The sequence below is a fragment of the Hylaeus anthracinus genome, unplaced genomic scaffold (genome assembly GCF_026225885.1).
Source record: "Hylaeus anthracinus isolate JK02 unplaced genomic scaffold, UHH_iyHylAnth1.0_haploid 5, whole genome shotgun sequence".
Classification (NCBI taxonomy): Eukaryota; Metazoa; Arthropoda; class Insecta; order Hymenoptera; family Colletidae; genus Hylaeus; species Hylaeus anthracinus.
Genome location: NW_026535322.1, coordinates 7,891,559 through 7,919,165, shown reverse-complemented (window position 1 = coordinate 7,919,165; position 27,607 = coordinate 7,891,559). Strand labels below are relative to the sequence as shown.

At 38.7% G+C, this 27,607-nt stretch overlaps 1 protein-coding gene and 1 long non-coding RNA gene across 2 annotated transcripts in view; one reads left to right on the top strand and one right to left on the bottom strand.

The window, feature by feature from the left end:
- Positions 1–27,607, top strand: part of LOC128895872 (uncharacterized) — a 106,098-nt gene that overhangs the window by 56,090 nt on the left and 22,401 nt on the right. The gene's annotated exons all lie outside the window — the stretch shown is intronic.
- LOC128895869 (uncharacterized) lies at positions 10,592–12,576 on the bottom strand. Its single transcript, XM_054158822.1, has one exon. It carries the CDS (start codon positions 12,574–12,576, stop codon positions 11,593–11,595), a length of 984 nt encoding a protein of 327 aa, XP_054014797.1. The 3' UTR covers positions 10,592–11,592.

The following is a 27,607-nucleotide window of genomic DNA, read 5'->3' as shown; positions in this document are numbered from 1 at the left end:
TTTTGTTCCACAACCTTTACGCCTTTTAAGAGATGTATAAAGAAACGTTGTGTAAAGATGATGTGTAAAGAAGTGAAAGAGATGTCTCAAATCTGAAATAGTTAAAAAGTAATTATAACTACTTTTTTAATTACAGTTTTAATTAGTCAGACCAGAGACTTCAACTATACGAAAACGACATGTTACGATGCTTATGCATCTTTCAAGAGATTCGAAAAAAGTTGAGCCTGAAGTTGCTTTATACGGAGTGTTCCACTTAACACGACCCCCATAATCATCTTCGTTGTTTTCTATAGAAATTGAGTGTGCACGACTGCTCTGCAAAACGGAAACTGTCTTTCGAAGTTTCTTCGTACAAAGTGTTCCACTTAACTTGACCGTCATAGTCATTTTCGTTGTTTCGAAAGACTCGTGGAAAGTGGCAACTGTTTTACAAAGTTTTTTTTTTTTTTACGCAGAGAATCTTCCTTTCTTTGGAAGGTAATTCCTTGGAACCGTCCTTATGGAAAGTTTCTATAAATGCACAAACTCGGGGCTGAACTAGTGCATTTATGGTAGACTTCGTACATTCTCTGATGTTTACCGACAAGCTTCGAACGTAGAGGACAGCGAATAACGTCCGCGCTCGTTCGAGCAACTTGAAAAGTGAACGCAGTCATTTTGCTTCCGTAATTTCTGTGCCCGTATCACACGGTGACGTAAAATTTAGATATATTGAATAGCTTTTGAATTAGAAGCGATCACTGACAGTTCCCTTGAGCGGAATACGAGCGCATAATATAAGAGGTGACGCGTAGCGAATGAGATCGAGGAAATGGCAGAGTCATCTAGACATCAAGAAACCCGGACCTGTCCTACTGTTCCACGCGGCGCAAGTCCGGGACGTTTGATGCGAGTTGAACAATTTTCACGCAACGGCTAATATAAAACAACCTGAATATATAATTTATATTATTTTTCAAACACATCTGAATGTAGAAAAATCGTTCCATATTCGAACAGTGGTTTCCAATTGGTTCGAAACGAAAGTATAGTCGTTTACACATTTTTTATTATACGAGTGTCGGGCTGAGAATGAATTTCGTTCGTATTTATAAAATACAAATTTATTCGTTCATCTTGTACTTTTAAAATACAATTTTAACATTTATTTACTTATTTTGTATTTATAAGATACAAATTCATTAATTCATTTTGTATTTAAAAAAAAAAAAAAAAATATATGAATGCATGTGTTTTAAACTTTGTCTAAACTCTAAACATTTTAAAAATCTCCATTGGTGTTAGAAGAGTATCATATAAAACAAATTTACGGAATTCTAAATAAAGGGCTTTCTAATCTGTAAGGATCACTTTTGATAGCCCGATACTTACCGAGCACGAAACGTCGATTGCAACAGCTCTTTTTGGAAACCTTTTAAATAGCACTTACGTCGCACTAGTCCGTCATATCGTGCTTAACCAAATGCAAAAACCCGATCTCCCCGAAGTCTCCAATCGCGTTCAGCCCCGAGAAAATGCTTGGGCAAGCGCACCCTTTCGCGAGTGTCACCGGATAATCGTGGCTTTTGCGGGGTCCTCGACAGGCGAGGTTCCCGCCGCCTCGGCACGAAAGCAAGCGTGGTCGTCGCTTAACTCCTGATTTCCATTCGAAGGTGAGTAGCGTATGCGCTACAGGTAATTGGTATCTTACGCGGCCGTTGGGAGAATAAATCGATCGTAGTGAATGTTGTTGGGTTTGATAGAATGCTGGATAGCGGCTCGCACAAAGCGACCTTCGTCTGGTCGAGTGAACCTGCTACCAGCCAGACAAATTGATACCAGGCAACGCACTCACTCTCCCTATCTTTTCCGCCTGTACACGGGGGTACCTAACGTGCCTGCAGTAGGTACGGGCGCATAACTTCCAGACCTCGATATGCCGCCAGTGGAAACGATCAGGGCCGGCAAACGTTCAGCTTATGCACCTCTTACATCCCCCTATTAACTCGAAATCACGTATTTTACTCCTCTATTCTCTCGACGGATCTCAAGTTACACCCATCGTATTTGCGACACTGACGAAGGGCTACGGAGTCCCCAATGTGTGGCCAATAGGTCTAATTAGCAAGATATTAGGCTGGTAAGAAAATAATCTTCCTTTTCTTGCTTAGATTTAGTCCAAGGCTTCCAACAGGAATTTTATCGGGCGATATTAAGTTTCTTCTGGACCGCACTCGGTATTTTTTTCACTTATTTTTGTAACATTAGATTCAGGGACTAGTGAAAATCATATTTGAAAAGAACTTGTATCGTCGAAACTGAAGGTAAGGAAATAGACAATGCTGCGTTAAAAAAATTAAATAAAAGGTTCTAGAAATATGAATTCGTATTAAAAGTTTAAAGGGAAGACTCGATTTTCTAAACACATTTTTATTGGATATTAAAACAAGGTTTTTAATTAAGCCCATTGCGTTGAATCAGTTGCCTACTATCAACAAAAACGACTAGATAAATTCCCTGGTAAAAGTTTGCTCCACTCAGCTAGTTTAAATCATTTCGTACGTGGTCTCGCGATGTTAGTTTTATTCGACGTACGAAACGGTGTATTTTGCTTCACGCGTGCGCAATTTTCTCGCGAATTAGATGCATCGCGGGACCCTCGAAGCGTTTCAACCGGTGACGATTACAAGCGGCGATAATAAAGTTAATGCGCGCACACCTCGTACAATGAAGAAACCCGTCATTATCGCGATTACTGTTATTATTGCAATTATGAGAATTGCTCGGGGTAACCTCGTCAGGCGAGAATAAGTGTGAATTATGTTTTCGAATACGGGAAGTCGTGGACGTTCGCGTCGGTGCAGTGCTTGTAAACGCGCGCGTCCGCGTTTTCATCTTAAAAGTAATAGATAGAACGGCTAAATTGACTTAATTTAAAGGGGATTCAATTAGCGGTGCAGTTAAGCCGGCAGAATGAATAAATTACCATGTCCCCGAGCATTGGAGATCGTTAAAAACATTCGAGCAAACGGCTACTTATTTTTCGTCGCGTCCACGAAATTGTTTGGCGCAGTTATATCCTAGGCTTCCTAGAAAAAAGCCAATGGCCCCGAGGAACGTATTAGACGGTTCTGGTAGAACGTGCTCGAAGTCAAACTGGAATATGCATCCTTATGCATCTAGATCGTCTTCTGTCGATCGACTCTTCGTCTCCCGCGTTACAAATTATGGCAGCCAGACTCGATCGATTTTGATAATCTACATGGTCCGGTAGTATACTTACGAGTGTTCCCGGTCCTCCAGTTCAAACGCATCACCCGAAATCTGCATAATTCTCTCTCGTGCTGGGGTATAGGTACAGTTTGTCGAAAGGGAACCGTGTGACGAGTAAAAAGTATAAGTTGCTAGCTAAGGGGAAAGAAGACGAGAAAAAACACTCTTTCTATAATGGGAACGTTTTTCAGTTTGTTTGTGTATTTTTCTTTATGATAGAAAATTGTGATCCGAAAGAAATCAAAATGAATTGTAGCGATGAACTTTATTTATTATCTCTTTATTTAATTATTTTTATTTTTCAATTTAAACTCAGTGTTAATCTTTCATTTGTAGACGATAGTACAGTTTACAATACATAAGAATGTTTGTTATTTTACATTATTCACTGTTGTATTTAGGTACGGTCAGTGTAAGAAGTATTCGTACAGTACAACCAATTTAAAATAAATGATTCCTGTACGAATACTTATTACACTGACTGTAATTCGTTTTCATATTTTCAAACTTTCTATTTGTTCAGAAAGTTGCCCTTGTAAAGAAACAATAATTTGATGCAAATTAACGGTAATAGTTATTCATAAAAAACATATAAAGATTCGTAAGACTTGCATACAACGATAGCGTTAAGGTAAACAATAAAATCACTCTCGATAATTTTCAAATGATTTTTATTCAACATTGCACATCCTTAAATACATTTGGTCTCGACAGAGGAACATTATTGGTGGGAATCTGCTTTGTCTACTCGAAAGGGGTCTTTTCTAAAACCTCCTCTTAAATTTATCATCTAACATCTTATTTCCGTATAACCGTATGCTAAATAATTACAAAGGTACTCGGTTGGCAGTGTTAACGCTCTGTTAACTAACAGTCGCACTTAAACTGCGCTCCTTACGAAACGCGCAAATCTCGTCCTCCGATGTTCGCTCGAGTTCGCAAAAGAATAATCGCCATCCAACATTGTTGGAAACGCTATAATTCGAGAAACGCCGTACGAAAACGATCTCCCAGTTTCTTTCGAGTTTCGTTCGTCCGCAAATTATGATAATGTCGCGGCAAAAACGAGCACGCGAGAAACGAACTGCGCATGGTACCCTTGAAAATGAATAGAAACGACAGGGATTTAATTCGAAAATGGGGGTAATCTTTTAGGCAAATTTCTCAAATAAAATCATAGTTTTCGACTTGGATCACCGAACAAAGTCGCTCCGTTATCCTGGCTGGACTGCATGCAACATTATAAATTGCGTATGCGTCATTTTCTCAGGGACGCTTAACTTTTCGTTTAATTTTTAAAAAACGTGGGATCATTGTTTAGCATCATACTACTCGGGAAAATATTGATTGTATCAATGATTTAATAGTAACGTATCCGGGTACAATTTTTGGTATAGATCGTAGGTCTTGTTTAATACAAAAAAAAAATACGATAAAAATGAATTTTAACACTAGCAAAATTCTTCCATTCATCTATCAACTTTCTAGTTTTTATGACAAATCAGTATTATTTGTATTTCCATGATTTTACATACAATAAGATTTTTAGTCTTCTCGATTATATATATATATATTTGTATTGTATTTTAGATAGTTAATATTAGTTCGTCCTAATTAAAATGTTGAGGGTCACATTCTAGCATATCTTTTTGGAAAATATAAAAACAATGAAAAAGAGTGTAAATCAATCATCGAGTACTTTCTAAATAAATTACTTCCAAGTGTCTCTTCCCTGTCCTAATCCGTCGTTACGTTCAGAAAAGAACTAAAAACACGGACCAGAAAATTTTTAAATAAATTCCTTGCGATCCGTGCCACTGTTATCTAGTGCCAGCAGAGTTCACGGATTTCTTTCTCGGCGGTGTGCCCCAGGTTTTGAACGTTATTGTACCTACACGCCACATTCAGACGAATAAACAAAACCTCGCGGAACGAATGGACTTTTTCCACGGCTAGCAAGAAACTGCCCGCGTTACCAGAATCGCTGTACTAGTCGGAAATCGTTTTCTTCCTCCACCATGGCTCTCCCCGGTTTCTTCCTCTGCCTGGGCGCGCGTGTGTGCGGCTCTGTTATTTTTTTTCCCAGCCGACACTTAACTATTACCGGGGACCTGAAGCGTATCGAGTATCCTCTCATTACTCAGCCGTGCAAAATCCCGGACGGAAGACAAATAGCGTTGGCACGATGGCGAAACGCGGCTGATGCACTCCCAGCACAAATGAAGACGTTGCCCGTCGACTGATTAGCGCCTCCTGGGTGCATTGTTTGTGCACATCGGCGAGATGAGGAGCGGAGAAAGGGCCACACATGCGGTTCCGGACCGCTTTGATATTACCTTCCCCACCCTCGATCGTCCCCACCCCATTGCCTTAGACCGTGTCAGGGGTTTCCACATGCAGAGCATTGGCGCCAGGAGTAGGATAGGTCCACCAGCAAATTGGGATAATTCGAAATGTGATTTAATTTGAGCAGTTTTGTTGATTTTTATTCGTATAGAAGAATCGAGACCCAAAGAAATTCGAATAACATGGATCAAATTAGAAGTTCTGTTTCAGAAAGCAAAGATTGCTCATTTCTTTTAAGGGACAACAGATTGTCAAGCAAGATTCCCACAAGGAAAAAGTATTGGCGTATTTTAATCTTTTAATTTTCATAACTTCGATTTTACTATTATCGAATACGGATAACTTTATTATTCTTTGCAAATCCATATTATTTTGCCTTCCCTCGAGTCTCATTTCTTCTACAGAAACAGAAGTTAACAAATTCCTTCTCATTGGATCACAATTTGAGTGTTAAACTAACAAACCCCTGACTCCAATATTCTTTGCCGGTGGAAACCTTAGCAGAGACACTATTGGTGTCCTCAGAAGTACAATAGTTGAGTGGCGCCGATAGCGTTCGCAAGTGGGAAATCCGCGTCTACACCTGCTGGATCCGAGAATCCCGCGAACGAGCCGATGAATAATTAGTCTTTTCTCTATAATCGACGAACGAATCGTATAAATTTCCATCGCCTTAATTGAGGAAGCTCGGCTAGAAATGGATTTGGCCGGTGAACAAAGACATCCGTATGCCTGATTCGACGTCTAATTAATCGCTGACACTGACTTCCCGTCGACAGACGGACCTGAAATGAGCGTTACGATTTTATGCGCATGATCGAGTTGGTGATCCTATATTCGAGTCTACATTCGATAGAAGTACCTCCTGAAGAGGATCTAGAGTGATATCCAGATTCGATAAAAAATGTGTCTGAGAAGGATTTAGGACGAGTCGAAAGTCATGCAGCACTGTCTGATTAACAAAGAGCAAAAGAAGAAACTGTTGAGAAACTAAGCCGCTCGTCCAGTCTAGATGCACTTGCAGAAGACGATCAGAGCTTAGAGTTTTTCTCTCGATCAGTGTCGGTTTCTGCAAACGATGGAATCGCCATTTTCTCCGGATGAGGAGGATTGGCGATATTAGACGGAGAAATCGGGCTGGTGGACGCGGTATCGCGGCCGGACTTTTCTGTTTTCGTCACGTCTGTCGCGATTCCACGTCTCGGTTCGAAGAGGAGCAGCTTTCTCACACCACGAAGGGAAGGAAGGTAGCCACGGCTTCCGTCTCTTTCTCAGCCCGCTCCACCTTTCTTTCGCGATCTCGCTCTTTTCGCGTCTGGCCGACACCATCTATCATTCTGTCAGCTAGGAGATTTCAATTTGCTCTCTTTTTGCACCATTACCGGGCCCGCAGCCCGCGCAAAATTGTATTTAATTGTGATTGACTGGTAACTGGAGGTGGCCGACCGCCGCCATTTGTCCAGCGATTTTTGCATATCCCTAATTGCGAGAGGAACATTGCCGCTGAATCGCCTCCGAATGGGATTCCAAATTAACCGCGGCGAAAACCCTGTCGCTCGAGAATGAAACCTCAAACCAGTCGTTCGTAACCACCTCTCTTGTCCGCGCACACCCACTGCCAGGGGCTGATCCCTTTCACGGAATAGTGTTTTCGAATATTAAATAATTCAATGAATTTTCGTTTGGAAAATTCTATCGTGTCATCCATTGAGAAGTGCGAGTCTATTTAAGGGGGCTAACTTTCTTTCTTGAAATAGTATTTTCAAATATTAGGGAAATCAATGATCGATGATCATGTTATTCAATATCTACCATTGGAGATATTCTTTATTCTTTAGAAAGTCTTGAATTATCTGTTTTCCTTCAGTACCTTCATTAATAATTAAAACGATTGTAATATAAGCAACGAAAGCAAAAATGTAGTATTTCTCTATAGAAATTCTTGAACTCCCAAAAATTAAACTGTAACCTCGGATCAAGAATCACTGTCTCAAATGTTGCCTCCTGTTGCCTGAAACCCGCGTTCCCTTTTGTTGTGCATGAGTACTAAACAATGATACGAGAGGATGATTGTTTAAATGACGCAATTTCTCAAGATCCATGTCATAGAAAAATATGTCTTTATTTAAAGTCGAAAAACGATCGAGACAACGCAGTGTCTTCCTTAACGCCTACAGATTCTTTGGTTTTCCTGGGGAAACTTTTAGTCGATCGCCGAATATGTTCTTTCTTAGAAGTGACGAGATACCTTAATCATTTTCTTGCTTCCTACGCTGTTCGCACTTCAGCTAGGTTTTCGTGTGCGTTTAGATCCGGAAAAAGAGCCAATCGCATATGGCGTATTAAAAATTCTTTCCTAAATCGAAGACTATATCTTAAATTTTTTTCTAAATTACAGACTGTTCCTAAATAAGCCAGTAGATGAAGTGTTAATTATCGTTGCTTCGCAAAAGTATAATTATTTCTTCTTTAATTTTTTGTCCTTTTCAAAATTTCAATCCGGCGCTGTACCAATGTCTACATGCGTAGCAAGTGAATTTGAATTTCGATTGTTTAACGCGAACGTGGAACTCCTTCGCGCAGGGGTAACAATTAGCTATAAATAAACAAATGCACAGCATTTCATGAGCGACGACTGCCTTACAAATTAAGTACCGTTGTTCAACTCGCTGAACGGGGTAGTCTAGTTTAGAAAATGGAAATTTAGCTTGTATATATTTTTTTTTCAATATTAACGACTCGTTATTATTGAGTTCTATACTAAATTGTGTCAAATGACAGAAAAAAGAATTATTCTAAAGAGTTCCTACCTACAATATTAGAACCCAGAAAGTGTTCAGTTCAAAGCCCTATGATTTTGTCAGTTTCTTGAATTTTAATGTTAATTCATCAATAATTACATTACTAAAGAATGCAAAGCAAAAAACGACCGAAATTCCAAACCAGACGATCCCCTTGAAGATGACGTTACGATTTTTTTCAGTCACATGATCGATCAAGTACGATCGAGAGATCCCTAGTCTATTTATATATGTACACAATTACCTATACAGCCTCGCAATAACTTAGTCGCGTCTAATCGGATATGTACACAAGAACCTACGGTTAACAGTAAGGCAATGTACGATAGTCTATTTACAATTGAACTCGAGGCGTGCGCGCCCCCGCCGTTCGCATAACAATGCCAAAACAACTCCCGTCTGCATGCAGTCGTCGAACGTACATTTAATGTCGTATCCTATCCTCTTCTCGATGCCAATCGCATTTTCCAGGGTTCGGTCAGAGATGGGCAAAATTCTTGTCTGGATTATTCGAGATACAAATCTTGAAGAATGAAAGATACTACTGCCTCTTATTTATTATTTATGAAATAGTAAATTAGAATATAAATTGTAGAACGAAATATAAAATTCTATAAAAATATCTCTATGAGAATAATTTTTAGAAATATACAGAATGAAATTTCATAGTGAGTGCACGAAATCTTTGTAGCTGTTCAGCTATAATAAATAAATCTATTCTGTTTTTATCCGTCATTCATTATTCGAATACAATTTCGAACAACGAATAAAAAAATCACGAATTTTAATGCGTTATTTGCGAAACAGAAAATTAAAATTGAAATTGTATTTCATGCCGGATGCTTGAAAACTGGTCACTCTGACTGTTCACTCGAATAAATATATCGTTGATAAATAGTGTAACGTGTCCTATAGTCTTCGCCTATTGTTCGAAGAAAATTTTGCCCATCTCGTGAGTCGGCAAACTGTGGTTAACGAGATAAGAATGATTTTTTACTCCTCTTTTTAATGCAATTAAATCGTAGGCCACATCGCACAATAAAAATCATCGTGTAAAAGTTTTTCTTCTTCATCTATTAATCGAATTAAATTTTATTTATCCCTACTAAAAAAAAGGGTACACTTAAAAGAGAATAATCCACATGAAATCTCCAAAAAAATCATTCTTGTCCAACGAGCACTTCCAATCAATATCAATAACAACGAAGTCTAACTTTGGACTCCAATCAAGCGTACCCGCGTCTCATGGAAATAATTCCATACTCCTCGCTAATGCCCTTAAACCTGTCCCGCGTATATGCAGTAATATCCAGTGCGCTGTTAATACAAAAATTGTATAAAATTTGTTTTCCATCTCACGCGGAATGCAGACAATTTCTTTGATATTATCTCTCTAAATGTTTCTTCCTCGATTCAGAAAAAAAAAGTTTGCCGACCCCTGCTCTAGGTTACCAAGTTCGTCAGACTCGCCTCGTTTACCGTATCGCCACCGTTATCGCATTTTGATCTGTTGAAAAAATGTTTCGGAATCCGGCAACAAGGCCGCACGAGGGAAAAGCATTAGCGACGAGCACCGTACGCTGCATTTACGCGCCGCAATTATTGCTAATTAAACTATTCGCGACAATCGAAACGCGGATTCTTCCTTCGATTTCATTCGAGATCATGCCAACACCGTTGCGGACTGCATTCTACGAAGAAATTAGTCGGTTTAACCCTTTTTCGAATCAACCTCAATTTAGCTTTCGAAATAAACGATTTTTATGGTTATTTATATAAACGTTCGCGTTTCAATTAAGCCATTTGCTTTCACTTGGCTCTCCACTTGAGGATTCCTCTTATTTTTGAGATTATTAGGCCTACATGCGATTGGATTAGGTTATAAAATAGATCTGCAAACCTATTTGATAGATCCTATTTGATAATTTTTTTGAAGTATCATGTCAAACTACATGTTATTTTATTTCACAATTGTTTGAAATAGTTGTTAATCTTGTCTTCAAAATTATATGAAAGTGACGAAGATAAAATAATCTTAACTCGATAAGAAGAAAATGTTTCGACATTTTTACAAGATAAAACTAGTGCATTACAGTAAATCTGTCTGAGTTAAATGGTTACCTAATATTTATTATTAAATCACGTTTTTCTAAAGTATAAAAGCACTCTTTATCAGTGGAACGATTATTTTCTTTTGTAACAACTTCCTCTCGTATATTATTTTGAAGATCATTTCGTTCGTGAAATTTGAAAGCAAAATAACGAAGTGGCTATTATTATTCTTATTTTCCGATAACTGTATCACAAATAACGGTACGAAATAAATTATTTCAAATGGGGTCGATAGTTTTATTTTCAAATAACTGCGTTGCAAGTAACGGTACGAAATAAATTATTTTAAACAGCTACTATTTCAAACGAATTAATATCATTTTTATTTTCAAATAACTGTATCGCAAACAACTTTACGAAATAAATTACTCGAAATATCCATTACTTCAAACGAAACGATATTATCTTCATATATACGAGTAACCGTATTAAAAATAACGCTCCAACAGAAATCATTTGAAATACTCATTTACTACTTTCGTTTCATTGAAAATTTACCCAAGTCTGCTATTTAAAATATCGAGAAAAAACTTCAGCCCCTTAACAAGCTCCAAAAAAAAAAAAAGATCATCACGCACCACGCTTATGCTTTTCCCTACGCGCCACTTACTTTTCTTTCAATTAACATCGAAGATCACGCAACGGATGCTCCAGGTGTTCTACTCGGTCCCCGGCGCGGTTCGTCCCCCGATGGTTTTCTCTCCGCGTCAACGTCCGTCCGCGTGGTTCGCTCGGGTTAAGACCATTTTCGTCTCCGTCATCGGGGAACAATGAGGCCGTTGGCGACGCAACCCGTGTCGCAGCAATTTAAGACTTCGCGACGATCCAAAAAACCTTGCTCCAGTTACAAGAACTGGAAACCTCGCGAAGCCTGTTTTGGCAATGTACCGATACTCCTTCATCGAAGAAGTGCCATTCTTCTTGCCGTAGACGTCACGTACGGGAGAGTCGCACCTTTCGACATCTTTTGTACTCGGAGTATTCCACACCGGGAAGAATACGTATTCCTCCTCCCCGTAAAAAGAAAAGGGAGCTCGACGAATCGGACAAATTCGCAGCGTTTCGCCGAGCGGTGTATTCACTCCCTTTGGAGTAGCTCGTAGAGAGCCGCGATGTACGTCTGTGCCATTTGCAGGGTCTCGAACTTGCTGAGCTTTCGGTCGTTGCCGAGACTGGGCACGACGTCCCTGAGTCGGTCGAACGCGTCGTTGAGACTGTTCATGCGTCTTCTTTCGCGCGCGTTTGCCGCCAGTCGCCTCTTCTTCAGCACCTCGATGCCCGGCGTGCCGTTCTTCATCTTCTGCATCGTCTCCTTGGTCTTCTGCGCGTTGTACTCCATCGCGGCGATGTGCAGACCGTCGTTCTTCTGGTGGTACCTCGATGACGGCTCGCACTTACCCTGGCTGCTGGGAACGTAGCCCTCGTTCCTCTGAACGCTGTACGCGGCTCCCAAATAAAGAATGTCGGCCCTCTGGCCATACGGATTGCCGTTATTCCTAAGCAAAAACCCGTCACCTTTCGGGACACCGTAACCCTTCGGCGCGAAGAAGCTCTCTTGGTTCTGAACGAAATCGCACCTGTTGCCGTAGACGTTGCCGGGATGGTGATCCAATTTTTGCGAGATCTCGGAGCTTGGTTTGCCTGCTAGATTCTCGTTGGCGAACTCGGTTCGACCCGGGACACTCTCGTAATTGCTTTCGACGCATTCGTTCATCCTGAACACGACCTTCCCGTGCTCCTTGACGGCCCTCCCGTTGTTGGGGTGACCGGTCTGATGATCGTTTCGAAAACCTTCCTGGTAGTAGCCGTCGTAGAACTCGGTGAAATTGAAACCGGTTGCGGTGACGTGAAAGCTGCCATTCGCGGTACCGATCTCTTGGTACTCGCGATTCTGACAGTCGACCGAGCTCACGCTGCCGCAGCTACTACCCCTGGACCGTGGAGGCTGAGGGTAGACCTCTTGATGGGTCCAGCTGCGCGGATTCGACTCCGGGCTGCTAGCCGACCCGTACCCCTCGGAATCTAACAGCTCGTACTGCGGGAAACTGCCGTAAGCGGTCATCCTCGATGAACTGTCTTTAGGATTTCGTCTTCCCTGGGATTAACTGTCGCGATCGCGTCTAGAACATGTTACGGTGACGAACGTTGATCGTCTTTAATCGGCTGTCATCTCGTCGATACGAGGGGAACGTTTTGTTCAGACGGAATTCAAATCGTCGCGATACGAAAGTTCATTCCCGAGGTTGGAACATTCTCAGATAGGCTCTCCGCGTCCGTCGCAAGATACCATGTTCCGTTGACGGATCGTCGAAGGAAACGCAAGGACTCTCGGGATCCTCTGGATGACCGTGTATGCTTCGCGTACGGAAGCGTTGCGTAAACTGGCTTTACCTGGCGATCTCGTGGTCTGGACCATGCTGCCCAGTTTTCTTCGGGCCCGATGGTGGGGGGGAGGGGGAGAGGACTCCTGGGATCCACGTGGAAGGGATTCCCGAGGAGTGGAAGGGGTCCACAGGGAAGTGGGTATCCCTTTGTAGAAGCCGCGCGACCGGACACGCCCCCCGTCTTCCTTCGTCTCTTTGCTGGGGGCTCACGAAGGTAGAGTCAAAAGACGATCGACGCCAAAGAAAGGCGCTCTATCAAGTGGCACGCACGGTCACGGGACCAGGCGCCGTGTTCTTGACATTCGAGACGCGGCGCAGATGGATTTTTCAGCTTTTCTTTCGTTTTCACCGTTTCTTTTTTTGGCTCGTATGCTTTTTCGATTGCTGCCACTTGCTGGCCATTTTTCTTGTAATTAATCGTTTACGATGCGTTTCGAACATTACTGTTCAAGAAAGGAACTGAAGTAGATGCGATAGGAAATTCGAGTTTTGTTTCGAGAACAGTGGTCGACAGATTTTCAGATTTTCTTAGACTGTTCAGGTATTCTTCGTAATATTCTTCATTTTTCCTTCGAGTTTTATGTCTATTTTTATTTGGAGACACTTACAGGGTATTCATTTTCGAAATTGTAGTTTATGATGCATTTCGAACGTTAATGTTCCAATAAGGAACTAAAGTAGATGTAGCAGGGAATTTGAGTTTTATTTTGAGAACAGTGGTGAATAGAATTTTTAATTTTTCCTTTGAGTTTTGTATTCATCTTTTATTGAAAATATTTGAATGGTTTTGAAGATTACTTAGGAAGTTTTAGTTATAGAATTCGTCTTTATAATAGCGTATATAATAATTCAGTATCGAAATTTGCCCAAATAAAAATATCGAGTAATAAAAATAACTAGTCATTTTTAAATAACAGAATTTTTAATCAAATCAGTTTCTGCAATCTCCAAAGTTAAATAAAAAGTGTAATAAGTAATGTAATTAATTACGTTTTAAAAAAGCATATTATACTTCTAAAACCTATTACCTTCGACGTTAATAAAAATAAATAGTATTATTTGCATTCTATTTAAAGAATGTATTGTATAATATTATAAAAGTAGGTGGATTCACTGTTGAGGAACAAATGATGATCCCCCGTGAAAGTAAGGAGCAATCATTGTCTTCACGCGGATGCTTAACAAACTGCTAAACGGAGCCGAAAATAATTATGTGACAAGACGCTAACATCCTTTTCGTCCCCTTTCCCATTTTCGCCTTCGTCGAGCTTTATGACACTTTAAATACAGAGGGGCTGGCAAGTGTGGACAAATTTGACTGGTTTACGAGGGTTACGCTCACGACCGGTGTATCTTGTTTGCGAGGATGGTGTAAATTCTTCGGCCTAGTTCTTCAGGTTTCGTAAATGCTTATTTCTTTCTAAAGAATCGATTTAAAATAAAGTAGCTACATTCTTTTGTTAAATTATATTAATAATAAAATATGTTATAGGACACGATCTTAATAGTCAAATAAAATTGTAATTATGTTACAAGTGATAGTAATTATGTTACTAGCAATTGATAGTTGCTTCTTTATTCAAGAACGCGCATTGTAGAGCGCCGAAGATGTTTACAAATTCCAGTGACGATCCTAAACGGTGTAACAAGCGCGAGGACGAACGTGGGTATTTGCGCTGGTAAAAATAATCACGTTCAATAAGATTCGTCAACAAAGGTGTTTTCACGTTGATTCCGCAACACGCGAATCCGAGAAGTGCTGTACCTCGAGGCGGTTTTCTTATTATTAGACTATCGTTATTTTTGAATCTATTATGCAACGTTCTCTGTCGCTTTGTTATTCGTTGAACCGTTTACGAATGTATTCTCCAAGGCGTCGGTACGTTGAACGAGTATTATCGAGACGCTGTTAAAACTTGGACCCGACCTAACATTTCAAACGGTATTTTTCTGTGAGTTTAACTTCTCGATGACGAGAGTGACACGAACAGAAATAATAATTGTAGAAGTTGCTTAGTTGTCTGAAATAAATTTATTTATTGATATTCAGGGTTCTCACTGATAGATTCCAGATGTGTTACGTGAAAGCGTAAATGATTCGTTATAAAGATAGATATCTCGCCTATTTTCTTAAATACAAGAAATCTAGGTTGATCGGGACATTAAAAACTGCACTCATCGTCTCGACCGTTCACAATTTGAATACGTTTAATAATCGCACGCGATGCAGAGAATAATACGAAAAGATGCGAAATAAGCGCCGTACGTGGATGAAAATATTCGATATAAAATTATAATAAGCATTGTAAAATAAACATCACGAAAGAATTCAATACCCACGATAACAGTGATTACAAAAGGACCGCCTGTTGCGTTTTCGTAAGTTACATTATATTTAATAATATTCCCGTGTATTTTTATACGGGGAGGATCGGCTTAGCGGCCCCCGAATGCGACGTAATGACAACGATAAAACGAAATCGATTAACGCATGGTTCGTTCGCAGCGTAAACCCGTGATTTTAGAAATTTCTCGATCCCACGAAATTCTGGTACAGGGGCACCGTAGGCGTATCTCATTCGTTTTCCCTCCTCCTTGTCGGAAAGTCGTAGACACTTGGCGTCCTCGCAAAAGGCGGCAGCCTTAAGAAGCTCATTATCCTCTGCTAATACGCAACAAATGAGCCGATTCCGTGTGCCCGACCCATAACGAAAAAGGTGCGTGCACCAGAGACGTGAAACACGGATTTACGCCCATGAGCGCACTTTAATTTCTGAAAGGGTGCTGTCTCCTCGTTACCTGCCTTCGTACACCAGTCATCTTGTTAGCGATTAGTCCGTTTCAACAGTCAACGTCGTGTCTCGTTTTTCATTGGTCGGATCAGTCAATTGTTTTAACAATCAGAGGAGTACGTGCAGTTGTCGCGGGCAAACTTCAAGAATGCTTTTGTTTCAAGTTTCAAGTACATAATTTCCGGGAATTTGAGAATTAATAAAATAAAGTGAAAAATAAAGAAGAATTTATAATTTTGTTTGGATATATAACAGACTATTGCAGACGATTTTTTAATTTTTTTTTACCTTGCGACTTCTTTAATTCAAGTTCACAAAATAATTTGTTGGTATATAGGTGTAATTTCTTTTATGTATGAATATACTTGTACTCTTTCATTTTCAATATTTTATTTAGATTTATCAAATGTTCATACGTTATACATAGATTTATTATATTATTTGCCTATTCGTTGAATCTATCGAAACCGCGAATTATTTAAACGCTGGCTAAGTTGCTACACGATCGATAACCCCAAAGAAAGTGCAAACATCTCGATTATTCAAATACTATACAGCAATTTCTCAACTGCAACAACTTACCATTGGTGTAATGTATACATATACGAGCTCCATCATAAAAATTGCAATTTTCTTTTGATTCTGATTGCAATATGGTCATAGTATCCCACAGTACAATGAGGGATTCAACATCGTGATAACGACGGATGATCAAGACATTATTCTCCCGAGAGACGGAGAGATTATTTCTCCAAGAATTATCGGTATTATACCATGCAAAATTGGTCAACCATAATAAATGCGAGTAATTTGCGTCAAACGAACCTCGCCAGGAACTGTCCCGGCTTCGATCGTGACCGACGATCGATCTATCGTTCCTGGTATCCGTTCAAGCAACATTATGCGCCAAGTGCATATTTTTCGTCGTGTAAGAAGCTGTTGCAACGTCTAGGCACATACAGGGTGTACCACGAATTCAATCAATCACATTTACCTAATCCTTCTAATGTTTATTTACTATATTTCAATTTCTGTAGTTAACACGCGTTACTATATTAATATGTTATATATAATAATGTATGTAACAATGTGTGTCTATTATATTAGTAAAACAACTTTTTAACACTTTAATTACATAACTTTTTTTTTTTATTTATTTAATAGTGTGAAGTTATACTCCTTTCAATTCTACTAGAATTATATATATATATATATATATATAATTAAAAAGATACGATTTGATTAATACACTAGAAACCTGAAAATAAATTTATAAAATATTTTAATTCATTTGCTTTAAAGAGAAATTTAGAAATTTAGAAATTTAGAATTTAGAAGTTCTCAATTTTGAATGTGACTCACTACGAACCAAAGTATTTTAAAATTGATAAATAATTCGGAAAATTTGTTTTCCACGTAAGAAGATTCATTCACCTTGGAAACCCTCGACGATATTTGACAACTTAAAGCAATTCCACTGATTTTTAAATAATCATCACCCAAGTCGAAGTCAACGTCGAGGTGACTCGCGATATCCAAGCTAATATATCACGAAACGAGGAAAGCAATGAAGTCGCGTACCGCATGATTCTGTCCCTTGCGGAATCCGCCGAGTAGATGCAGAATCTAAGATATAGGAAACCATGAAATCTGCAGAAAGTGCGCGTGTGTCAATACCCTAATCAATACGTGTAGGCAAATGCAATCAACCTGCCATACGATTCGTGGACGGTGCGCAAATTAAACAGAACGAATCACCCTTCTACCAGCAGTTTTTCACGTTTTGCACGCACGTTCCACTCTATTGATCTGTAATAGATCTTGTGGCGGAGTTCTCGAGGAACGATCGATCTGTCGGCTGGACGACGGATAATGCGGGCCAGATCAATAATAAATTTATTGCGTTCGATGATGGGCATAAATTGATTATTAGTTAGCCGCGGCACGTTACACCGAGTTACAGTTCAGATGGCCACCGATGATTTACAACGTAATGATTCGTGTTTGACCGATGCAAAACCGTTGGCACACGTACGTACGTTCGCGTACGTACGAGTGTACGTGCATATAATTAACAATCTGTATGCACGGTCGCACACAATAGAAGTCGTTCACCACACTCGATTACGTATTGGCCTTCGCCAACTTTACGCGTAGATTGCACTGATAATAGTAAAAATATATATAATGACTTGGAAATTCATACTTGCTAGAATGCAACGTTTCAAACTTCCACGTCGAATAAAATGGCAGATTTAGCTTCAAGGGAGTGTAGAAGCTTTGTGATTTCAAGTTATAGATCCTTATTAGCATCGCTATCGTTGCAACGGCACCATGTCGTTACGTCATGCAGTCATAAGCTTGCACAGACACGTCGCATAATCACAATTTCACGTTTTTGGAACGTCACAATCTCACAAAATTACAAAGGAATATAGAAGACACACAGACATGTTACAAATTCATAACATCACGTTGTCACAACGACATTTCACAATGGCACAACGTTACACCGTCGCAAGATATCACAAACTCAAAACGACACAAACTCAAAACATTCCATAGTAACATAATGAAGTAGTCATGGGGTCATCTAGTATCTATTTACGATTGTTTAAAATTTTGCAATGTGTACCTGTACGCTATCGGATAAGAACTATAGATAAGAACAAAAGAATAGAAGGCACGAGTTTCTTCGATCCTTCGCAGGCTCATCGTTCTAAATGATTTAATATCCCAATTCCTCGGGGTTCATTCAAACATGACCCCTGTAACAGGCAGAGATTTATGACAAACCGAGGCCCCTAATTAGAATCACACCGAGGTGTCCTAATTACAGGGCACGTACAGGGTTTCCGAGCCTTCCCGGAGCCGTGCCTTTGGCGCAAAATCCTGCGAGTCCTGGCAATTTCTGCCTTTCTTCGGTAACAGCTCATTAATTGTACGAAAAATAGACAACCGTGGGCGTTAGCTACTTTGGAATTTACATCTGATTAGCTCACACTATATCTGACACTCTGTTGCAACCGCAAACGAACCGTTTAGCTGCTCCCTTTGTTTCTTTTTCCGCCGACCAGAAGGAAAAGTGGGACTTGACAGAATATCTGACAGAATTGGAAAAAAGCCTTTTGTTTAACCCTAATATTAATCTCAGACGTTAGACGTACAAGGGAACAATGATGAATTTAATCTGCGCAAGGTAGGTCAGATTTCCTGCGATATCACAATGTTTTATAGAGGGAACGGACATTTATTAATTTCCACAGCTAACGGTTAATATCAGCGATTATAGTTCGAGAAAGCTGCGCAAAGGAAACGGCACTACCGTTTCACCATTATTGCCATGAATCCGACCTTCCAATATTCGCGTAAAATGATTTGTACCATCGTTCTGAGTAATCGTCCGGAAGGTAGGCGCAAAAAAGTCGAATGAAACGCTTTCCGATTATGATAAACACGCGTAAACTTGTTCTCGTTTGTCGGCAGAAACGTGCCGTTTGCTGAATAAACACGCGTCACGGAATGATAACCACTTTAGCTGTTGATAGGGAGCAATATTCATTTATATGAAATTTCGTATTATAGAATATTAAACGAAACGAAAATAAATTCAATTGTTTGTCTTCCATTGTGCCCATTAATATATATTAATTATATTTTGTGTATATACACAATGTAGATATAAACATATTATTAGATAAGATTTTACATTTTATTTCTAGGCAATAATCCCACTCACATTCGATCATGTTTTAATCGAAGTAAATAAATCTTCGATTTGTCCCAAATGTTCCAATCTAATTGAACAACTAAGATCTTGCTCGCATATCTTCGTGTAACAAAATTTCTCGAAAAGAATATTCAGTAAATCAACGACAATCTCTCCAGACGCGTTACACAGACAACTTTGTTCGAACTTTTTTTACATACTTCTCATCAACTTAATGATCATTCACGCTCTTAATACCCTGTAGAGATACTCCGTAGAGTTTCATTGCCATCAGCACGAAGAACCTTTTGCGCATATCTGTACTTACAGTTAGTCTTTGAACGTTCCAAATAGCTACAGCGTAATTAACAACGGTAATAACCTGTTCACCGGCCAATAAAATCCAAAGATCCACGGGGTACTGGACGTTTAATTCACGATCGTTCTTTGAAGGCGCTTGTAACGAAGTAAAGATATGGACGTCCTCGCTACCGGACGTTCGCGGAAGATCATTAAACGGAAATACAAGCTTTGGGGGGACAGCATCGCTAATAACTGAAGGACAATTTTGAATCCGCGGATTCTCGTGTACCGCGGAGGAATTTACCGAGAAAAGTAGAATCGATAGGAGAAGCGTTCATGAGGAAGTAGCAAATCTCGAAATACTACATAGTTATTTTATTATGTAAATATGTAGATACCGTGTGACGCGTTCTAAACAATTCTTTATGTAGTGAAAAGAATCAAGACGCTTCGTATTATCTATTTACAATGAGGCTGATACATTAGGTGTAGAAATTGATTGTGTGCTTTTCGATATGATAACCATAAAGAAACAAACGAACTGATAAAGTCGTGTATGCAACAAAATAATTTTAATGACGAGATTTAATTAAATCCATGATTTATTTTGTCTATGACATACAAGATAATTATAGATGAATCTTTGATATAATCACTTTTCGTATAACATGCTTTACAAAAATGTACAATTGTCAAAGCATCTCGATTAAATTAAAATTAAAACAGTGTTTATTTACTATTCTGTTTAAAAATATTGCAAGTTGATGCAACATATATACTAAATATTTCTCGAACCTACTCGTCAATGGGGAAGATAAAAATAGAAACAATTTGATGAATGGGACCAGTTTCATTTAGATCATTTTTTCGGTTTATCAACATTTCGTTGATTTATTGGTTGGCTGACAATGAGTAATATATGTACACGTATTCGCTAAACACGCTGTAAACATACACGGTACTTGGCGCTTCTCGGCGCGCCCGTTGGCTCGTACCTCTGTCCGCGTCGTTTATTTATAATTACCACCGACTTAACATACCACGCGCGTGTAATAGCGTTAATTACTTATTTGCAAGCGAGGACGATCCTTAAGCCGTGCTCGTCGCAAGGATTACGAACGCGGATTTGCAACAAGTTGCCGACTCATCTGTGTTTGCAACAAAAAGAAACTATTAAGGCGACGAAGCAGTTAACCTTTTCACTGCCGCGTCCACAATACGTTAAGTTGCCATGTGAAACCTGTGTTTGTCCAGTTCCTCGGAAATGTTCATTGATTAATAAAACACCGAGTGCGGGGTTCATCTCGTGCGTTCGCTATGGGTCACGAATGTTTCTCATTGTCACTCAACCATTAAATACGTGAATTTTATTTTATTTTTCTCTCTATAATTTTATTGTTTTCTTCGGTAAAAGGAATTATTTCTTAATTATGTATATGTATGATATTTGTATATTTGTATTATTATTAAATGAAATGAATACATACATTCCAAATTGTATATTCATGATTTTAATAGAATATAAATTTATAAATTAATTTTGACAATATTTATTTCAATTTTATGAATGTATTAGTACATAAATTTTTAAATCGATTTACACAATATTAGTTTAAATTATTTAAATTTATTAGAGGATCGTAATTGAAAAAAAAAATATTATTATTAGAATTCCACTTGAATAGTTACAATTATTTTATTTTATTTGCGTCGAGCATCGTCAGAAATTCTTTTTTTTTTACACGAGATGCTCGTAGATGCAACAGAATGTATACCTAAAAGCACGCGTTTACGTATCGAATGCATAATCACACGTTCGCGATTCACAACTGCGTTAGCATCTCTATGTGATAACCGCGTGGAGGATAGTTTGCAAGGATGACGAAGCTCCGCGGGAGCTGGAAAATCGTTAGTCGACTATTTTTAACCCCGTGAGCCTTGCAGAGACGTTAAATATCTTTCCTCGCAAGATTTACGATGTCAGGGAGAAAGGTCCATCGAGACCTTCCTACAGAACTGGGCGTTAGCAAGAGTAACAAAATTAGTTATACATATTAGAATAGAATGAAAGACAACTATTACTATTTTTACTATTTACGTTAACTGTTCGAATGACTCAGTTATCCTAATTCAATAAGCAATGGATATACTGTGTAATATGCTGACGAATTAGTAATTATTTAAGTAAATAGTGATTGAAATTGGAAAACTATTAAATGTCTTCTCACAAAAATATTAATATTTTATTAAAAAAATTTTCCTGCTACCTCCACGAATGGAAAACTGAAGAAGGAAAGTTTCCATCTAAGAAGTTCTAGTCTAACAAACGATCATCAGCGGATGAATTAAGTGAAATATGATTTACTGTTTTTTTGCCGCGAAAACGATCCAGACGAAGTATGCGAATAAACGCGCACAATGATCGATGCGAACGATAGGAAACCCTCGCGGGTCGAGATTAGGAAAAAATACGTAGGAAAAGATAGAATGGTTTCATAACACGTAATTTCCTGTTACTAGACTTTTTTTTCTGAACGTATTACGACGCACCTGTTGAGTTTTATTGCAGGTGCTCACGGTTTTCGCATAATATCGCTCCTACGTATCTGTGCGACTGACGTTTTCGTTTTGCGAGATCGTCTTAATAAACGCAGCTTCTTTTCCAAACATTATTATTGCAATGGTTAGAGGAACTAATCGGAATTAATATCATAGCGTAGGTATAGAATAGAAATTAATAAAAATGAATAAAAAAAAAAGGTCATTATAGAAAGGAAATTAATTAGAAAATGCATTATAAAATGGAAATGAACAAAAATCATTGAAAAAATGCATTACAGTCAGTAAAATATAAAAATTACAAGAAAGTCTACACAACGTACAACATAAATTTTATTATTTAGTTTAAACGTTTGTTAAAGAAGAAGAAAGATCAGAAAAATCATTTTCACGAAAGGAAAAGAAAGAAAAATCAGAATAATGTTCGGTTTCGTCCAAATGTGTCGGTAATAATACAATTACTTCCATGTCTACCAACCTGATTCAATGACGATTCTTCGAACTGCGTTCGAATCGAATACACGTTCGGGGAAAGTCGTCCGTGAACGTTTGAACTTAGATTTCACTTTTTCCACACCTCCGGGGTGACGCGACTTAAGTGAATAACGAGAGTGCGTCTTTTTGAAGATTGATAGTCCCCGCTGATAGCCTATTCCGCGTTTCGTTTCATTCGATACGCATTTTTCCTTCCATCGCGCGGGAAGATATTGCTTGTTTATTATGATAAATATCTTTCCTCCGCGACTACACCGTGTCAATTAAATTTCACCGCTCGGAAAAAAAATCAGCGACGACCGCATTTAGATAATTACCTTCCAGCGCCGGAGATGCGTAGAAAATGATACAAAGAAAGCGCGAAAATCCACTCCACGGTTCTCCGCGCGTTTCAGACACGATTCCACGGAAACTCCTGATTCGCCGCGACGCATTCGCCACGTTTTCATTTCCGTGAAATTCCATTCCGTCGCGGGAGACCCGCGTTACATTTAGCCAGGAAAGCGACGTTTGCGGCTCGTTGTGGAATTTCCCGCAGCAGAGATTCTTGGGGGGGGGGGGGGGGACCACATTAGGAGTTCAAGTATCAACTGTTTCTTGGGATATTTGTTTACACAGAAGAATTTATGTAATATTGTTATAAATTTAAGAAAATTCAAGTATTAAGTGTTCCTTGGGATATTTTTCTTTTACAGAGAAGAATTTATGTAATATTGTTATAAATTTAAGAAAATCGAAGTATTAAGTGTTCCTTGGGATATTTTTCTTTTACTATCATTTTTCGCGAAGTTATGATTATTCAAAGTTGAGCGAAATTTTAATATACAGAGGGTACGAATAGTTATGGGCCTTAGTGGCGAAAACTCGCCTTGTGAGCCCGAATCCTTTAAAAATCTACTATAGAATATAATATTATATTATATTATATTCCATTATAAGCCTGCATACTCTTAGTAGATAAAGATTTGAGGCGCCATCATGGAAATCTGGTGCGACCTATAAATTGAAGAAAGCAGAATCTTTCCCTAAGTATCTCTACTTTTTGCAACGAGTAATCCAGATGACGTGGCACTGCTTCCTAGGTGGCAATGTTGCCAACACACCTGGATAACCGTTATCCGGTAGAAGGATAACGTATAATACTTTGGTCCGATGATTCCTCGATTAATGCCACCGCCGTCTGTTCTTTCTGTCTTTACTTTCCACCCTTCGGCTTCCAGAGTATCGCGTTGAAGACTACACCGCGGCGATTATAGTGTTTTCGTTCGAAACGGCCACTCTAATCGTGTCTAATTCGTAATTACGCTGCGATTCGCTGTAGAACAGTGATTCTTAACCTTTCCGAGATTTCAAAGCGAAAAAGAACTGGCACGAGGCTTAATGAACCATGATCCATTTTTTCTTTCGACTTTCGGTAGCTATAGAACATTGTAGATCGATTAATTAAATCAAAGTAAGCATAAGATCGTATTATTATTTTAATATATATATACATATACATTCTCATGAAATTCAATGATGTTCACGATTATATTCGTAAAATTATTTTATCAAATAGAATCCAAACAACGTTTGTTTTCGATAATGTAATAGTAAGGTTTAAATTTGCATCGAAATTTCATTTGTTATTTGGACAAATAATCGTTATCGCCAGCTCCGATGCGCGTAAATCGACCGGTACGTTTTTCAATTAGTCAGAAATGAATTTAATCTGCGATCGTTTCGCATTAATTCGACGCGATGCTCGTATAAGTGTGCCAACGTGCGCGCGTGATAACCGGCACGTAACGTAGGGAGTGTGTCGGCTGGAGGGTTAATTTCAAGTTCGTACAAGTAGCATAATTACAGGCAAGGTGCGCCCAGCGACGTGTGAAGATGGTCGACGGATTAATTAGACCGATTACTCTTCTTCGATAAGTGGGAACGGCTTCGCGCCGTTTGCTCTCGATGACGGGATAACGACGAATATTAAGAATGAAATTTCATACGCGCGCAATAATCTTTGTCATTGACAGATCGTATTTGTCAACCTTAACGATTTATTTAATGCATCATTGAACGGGAATCGAGTAATTATAATTTTGTTGAGTAAGTTAATATATTTCATCTGTTTTGCACAACCTTCTGCGAAATGTTAAATTTAAACTAATTTCGTTTAATTAATTAAAGAAAATTAAAATAGCGTTAATCGCTTTCGTCTCCCTCAATTGGCAAACATAACGCCGACGTATAACGTATATAAAACGAGGCAGGTTGTGGATCATCGCCTCGCGTGATCATGTTACCGAAATTGAATGGTAATGAACTGTGGCAGCGTTCGCGTGGGGTGACTCAGGCCAATTTATAAATCATTAAGCGGGGATGTGTATCAAATTGAAATCGACCCGTCCTGAGGAATTATTTTCGCGCAGTTTGAACGACAGGACAAGTTAAAAGAAAAATACAAAAAGTGAGGCTATCGTGTTTCCTTGACGTAGCGATGATTTTACATGCGTGATTAATTTTTGGTTGCTTCTCTTTGTAATTTATAGTGTTTGATCGACTCTACATATCAGAAAATATGTCTCGGTATATGTACCTCAATAATGCATAGATGAAGATACATGAACTATTTTTAAGCTTAAAAACAAAAAAAAGAAATAATATTTCGTACAAAACGTGACATATTCCGAGATACCAAAATTATTTCAAATTGTCTCAAATGCAACGTCTAAATTTTCTTCAAGGTTTTCTAATAAGTATTACTCATTTTCGATGTCGTATGTATATGACGCATAGTAATATAAAAAATTAATAAGCGTCATAAAAACATCTACGTACGATTACAATTTATTTTCATAAATTTTATTTTTATATGTATATTTTACATACTTTTTATTTTATCATATATTGTACATTGCCTCTTTGGACCCAATGAACAATACATAAAACACTTGCAAAAGATTTACCTTAAAGAATCGTCTACTGTCGCTAGAATTTCAACTCGGAACAATAGCAGATAAGTTACGATGACTGTTAACTAAGGAGCCTGTTTAGTACGCAAGCTGAGACGTCACGGTCTGCGAGAGAAGAGTTTTGGCGGGAGATTTCGTAGATTAGCTAACAGCGCAGCCGTTTCGAGGGTAACGGTCGAAATGCATCGAGCTCATTGGAATTCACGCGTGTAGTGGAATACTTCCATCGTCGGCGTCCTCCTCTTCGCGTTTCGCCACGGGTCGTTACCCACGAGTACCCAACGGCCGCGTGATAGTTACAAATCAAAACGCTAGAATTAACATCTTGATAATGACAAATATTTATACTTACGGTCGTTTTTATATCGAAATTACCGTTACCGTCGCAATATCTTTTAAAACGAAAAAGTACATTGTATTAAACTGAGACGGTATATTTGTACGTTAAAATCAATTTCTAGATCAAAATTGCGAGGAATATTGACATATATTTGTACGTGTGCTTTTAATGAATTAATTAAATTTTTTAGATAAACATTATATCGGTTTTACAAGAAGTAACCAGCACTCGAGAACCAATTCTTCTTGTCTCGTTTAGATTGAACATTAAAGATGGTATTTCCTTTTGTGTATTTTAAAAACTGGAATACAATTCATGCAATAGACGGCCAATATGGTTTATTCCCTGGTAATCGCCTCGACACTTGCGAGTCTCTTTCGAGCCTCAGCGAGAGAGCTCTTACTCTGTTACTGTATATCTAAAGGAGCCAGCACCGTTACGTGTAATCGACGCTCATCTATTTGCAATCACGCCTGTATTCTAATGGGTATTTCTGGGATTATTGCGTAGCTTCGCTGATTTCACATTAATCTCCATTTTGTAATCAGTCTTATTGTCGTTGGACGTGTCTACCGTTAGGAAGGTTCAAAAATATATCCAATCTGCCTCTTTCCTTAGATTCTCTGTCACCGTTCCGTCCCGAGATGTTACTCTGAGACGAGTTTATTCTTTAAGAACAAATATCATATTGCAAGACGATTTTTGACAGTGTCCAAACGTTGCAAATTCAGAAACGTCCCTTTTAATCAATTGCCAGTCTATTCGTTTGGTAAACGTGTGTACATTCGTCTAATATTATAGAAATTGAATTTTATAGGCATTGGTAAAGTATTTTTGATTAGAACGTGTTAAAAAAATATATATCATTCACAGATTGTAGAATGTCGAATGCTTGGTATCGAATCTCAGTCTTTCGAAATAGTTATCGAATACAAAAATGAAGAAAATAATATACATCACGCATTGAGTAACCACGTCGTTTTCGAAGTCGGTCAAAAATATTAGTCACTTAGCGACCGCTGGTCGATAGCGCAATCGAGAAGAAAAACGAAACGTGATCCTTCTAATCCCAGTTCGTCCGTTTGACGCAAGGACGACGTTCGCCGTACAAAATATTATCGTGGGTGTAAAGAATGTAAATCACACGGTTCGCAACGATACCTTGATAGCGATGAAGAGTGTAGAGAAAGAGACAGAGAGCGATACTTACGATAATCGTACGGTCATCATCATCCCGTTACCAGCAATAAATTCTAAACGAAGAACAACGAATACGTAATTTCGTCGAGTCACGATATCTCGTGGGTTAAGTCTCTCCGCTTCGATGTAACTTTGATCAAATTAGTTAACAAAGACGTAGTTGTTAACTGTTTAAGTAGCTTTCATCAAATAATATAAAATAAAATTTCGTTCGTAATCTGATTTCACAAAGTTAAATACTCTAAACTCGTTTCTTTTTATTAATAGAATATTTAATCACTCCCACCGTAAATATTTCATTATCACCAACCCAAAAGCCATCGGTGACTTAATCATTTTGTACTACCATAGTAGTAC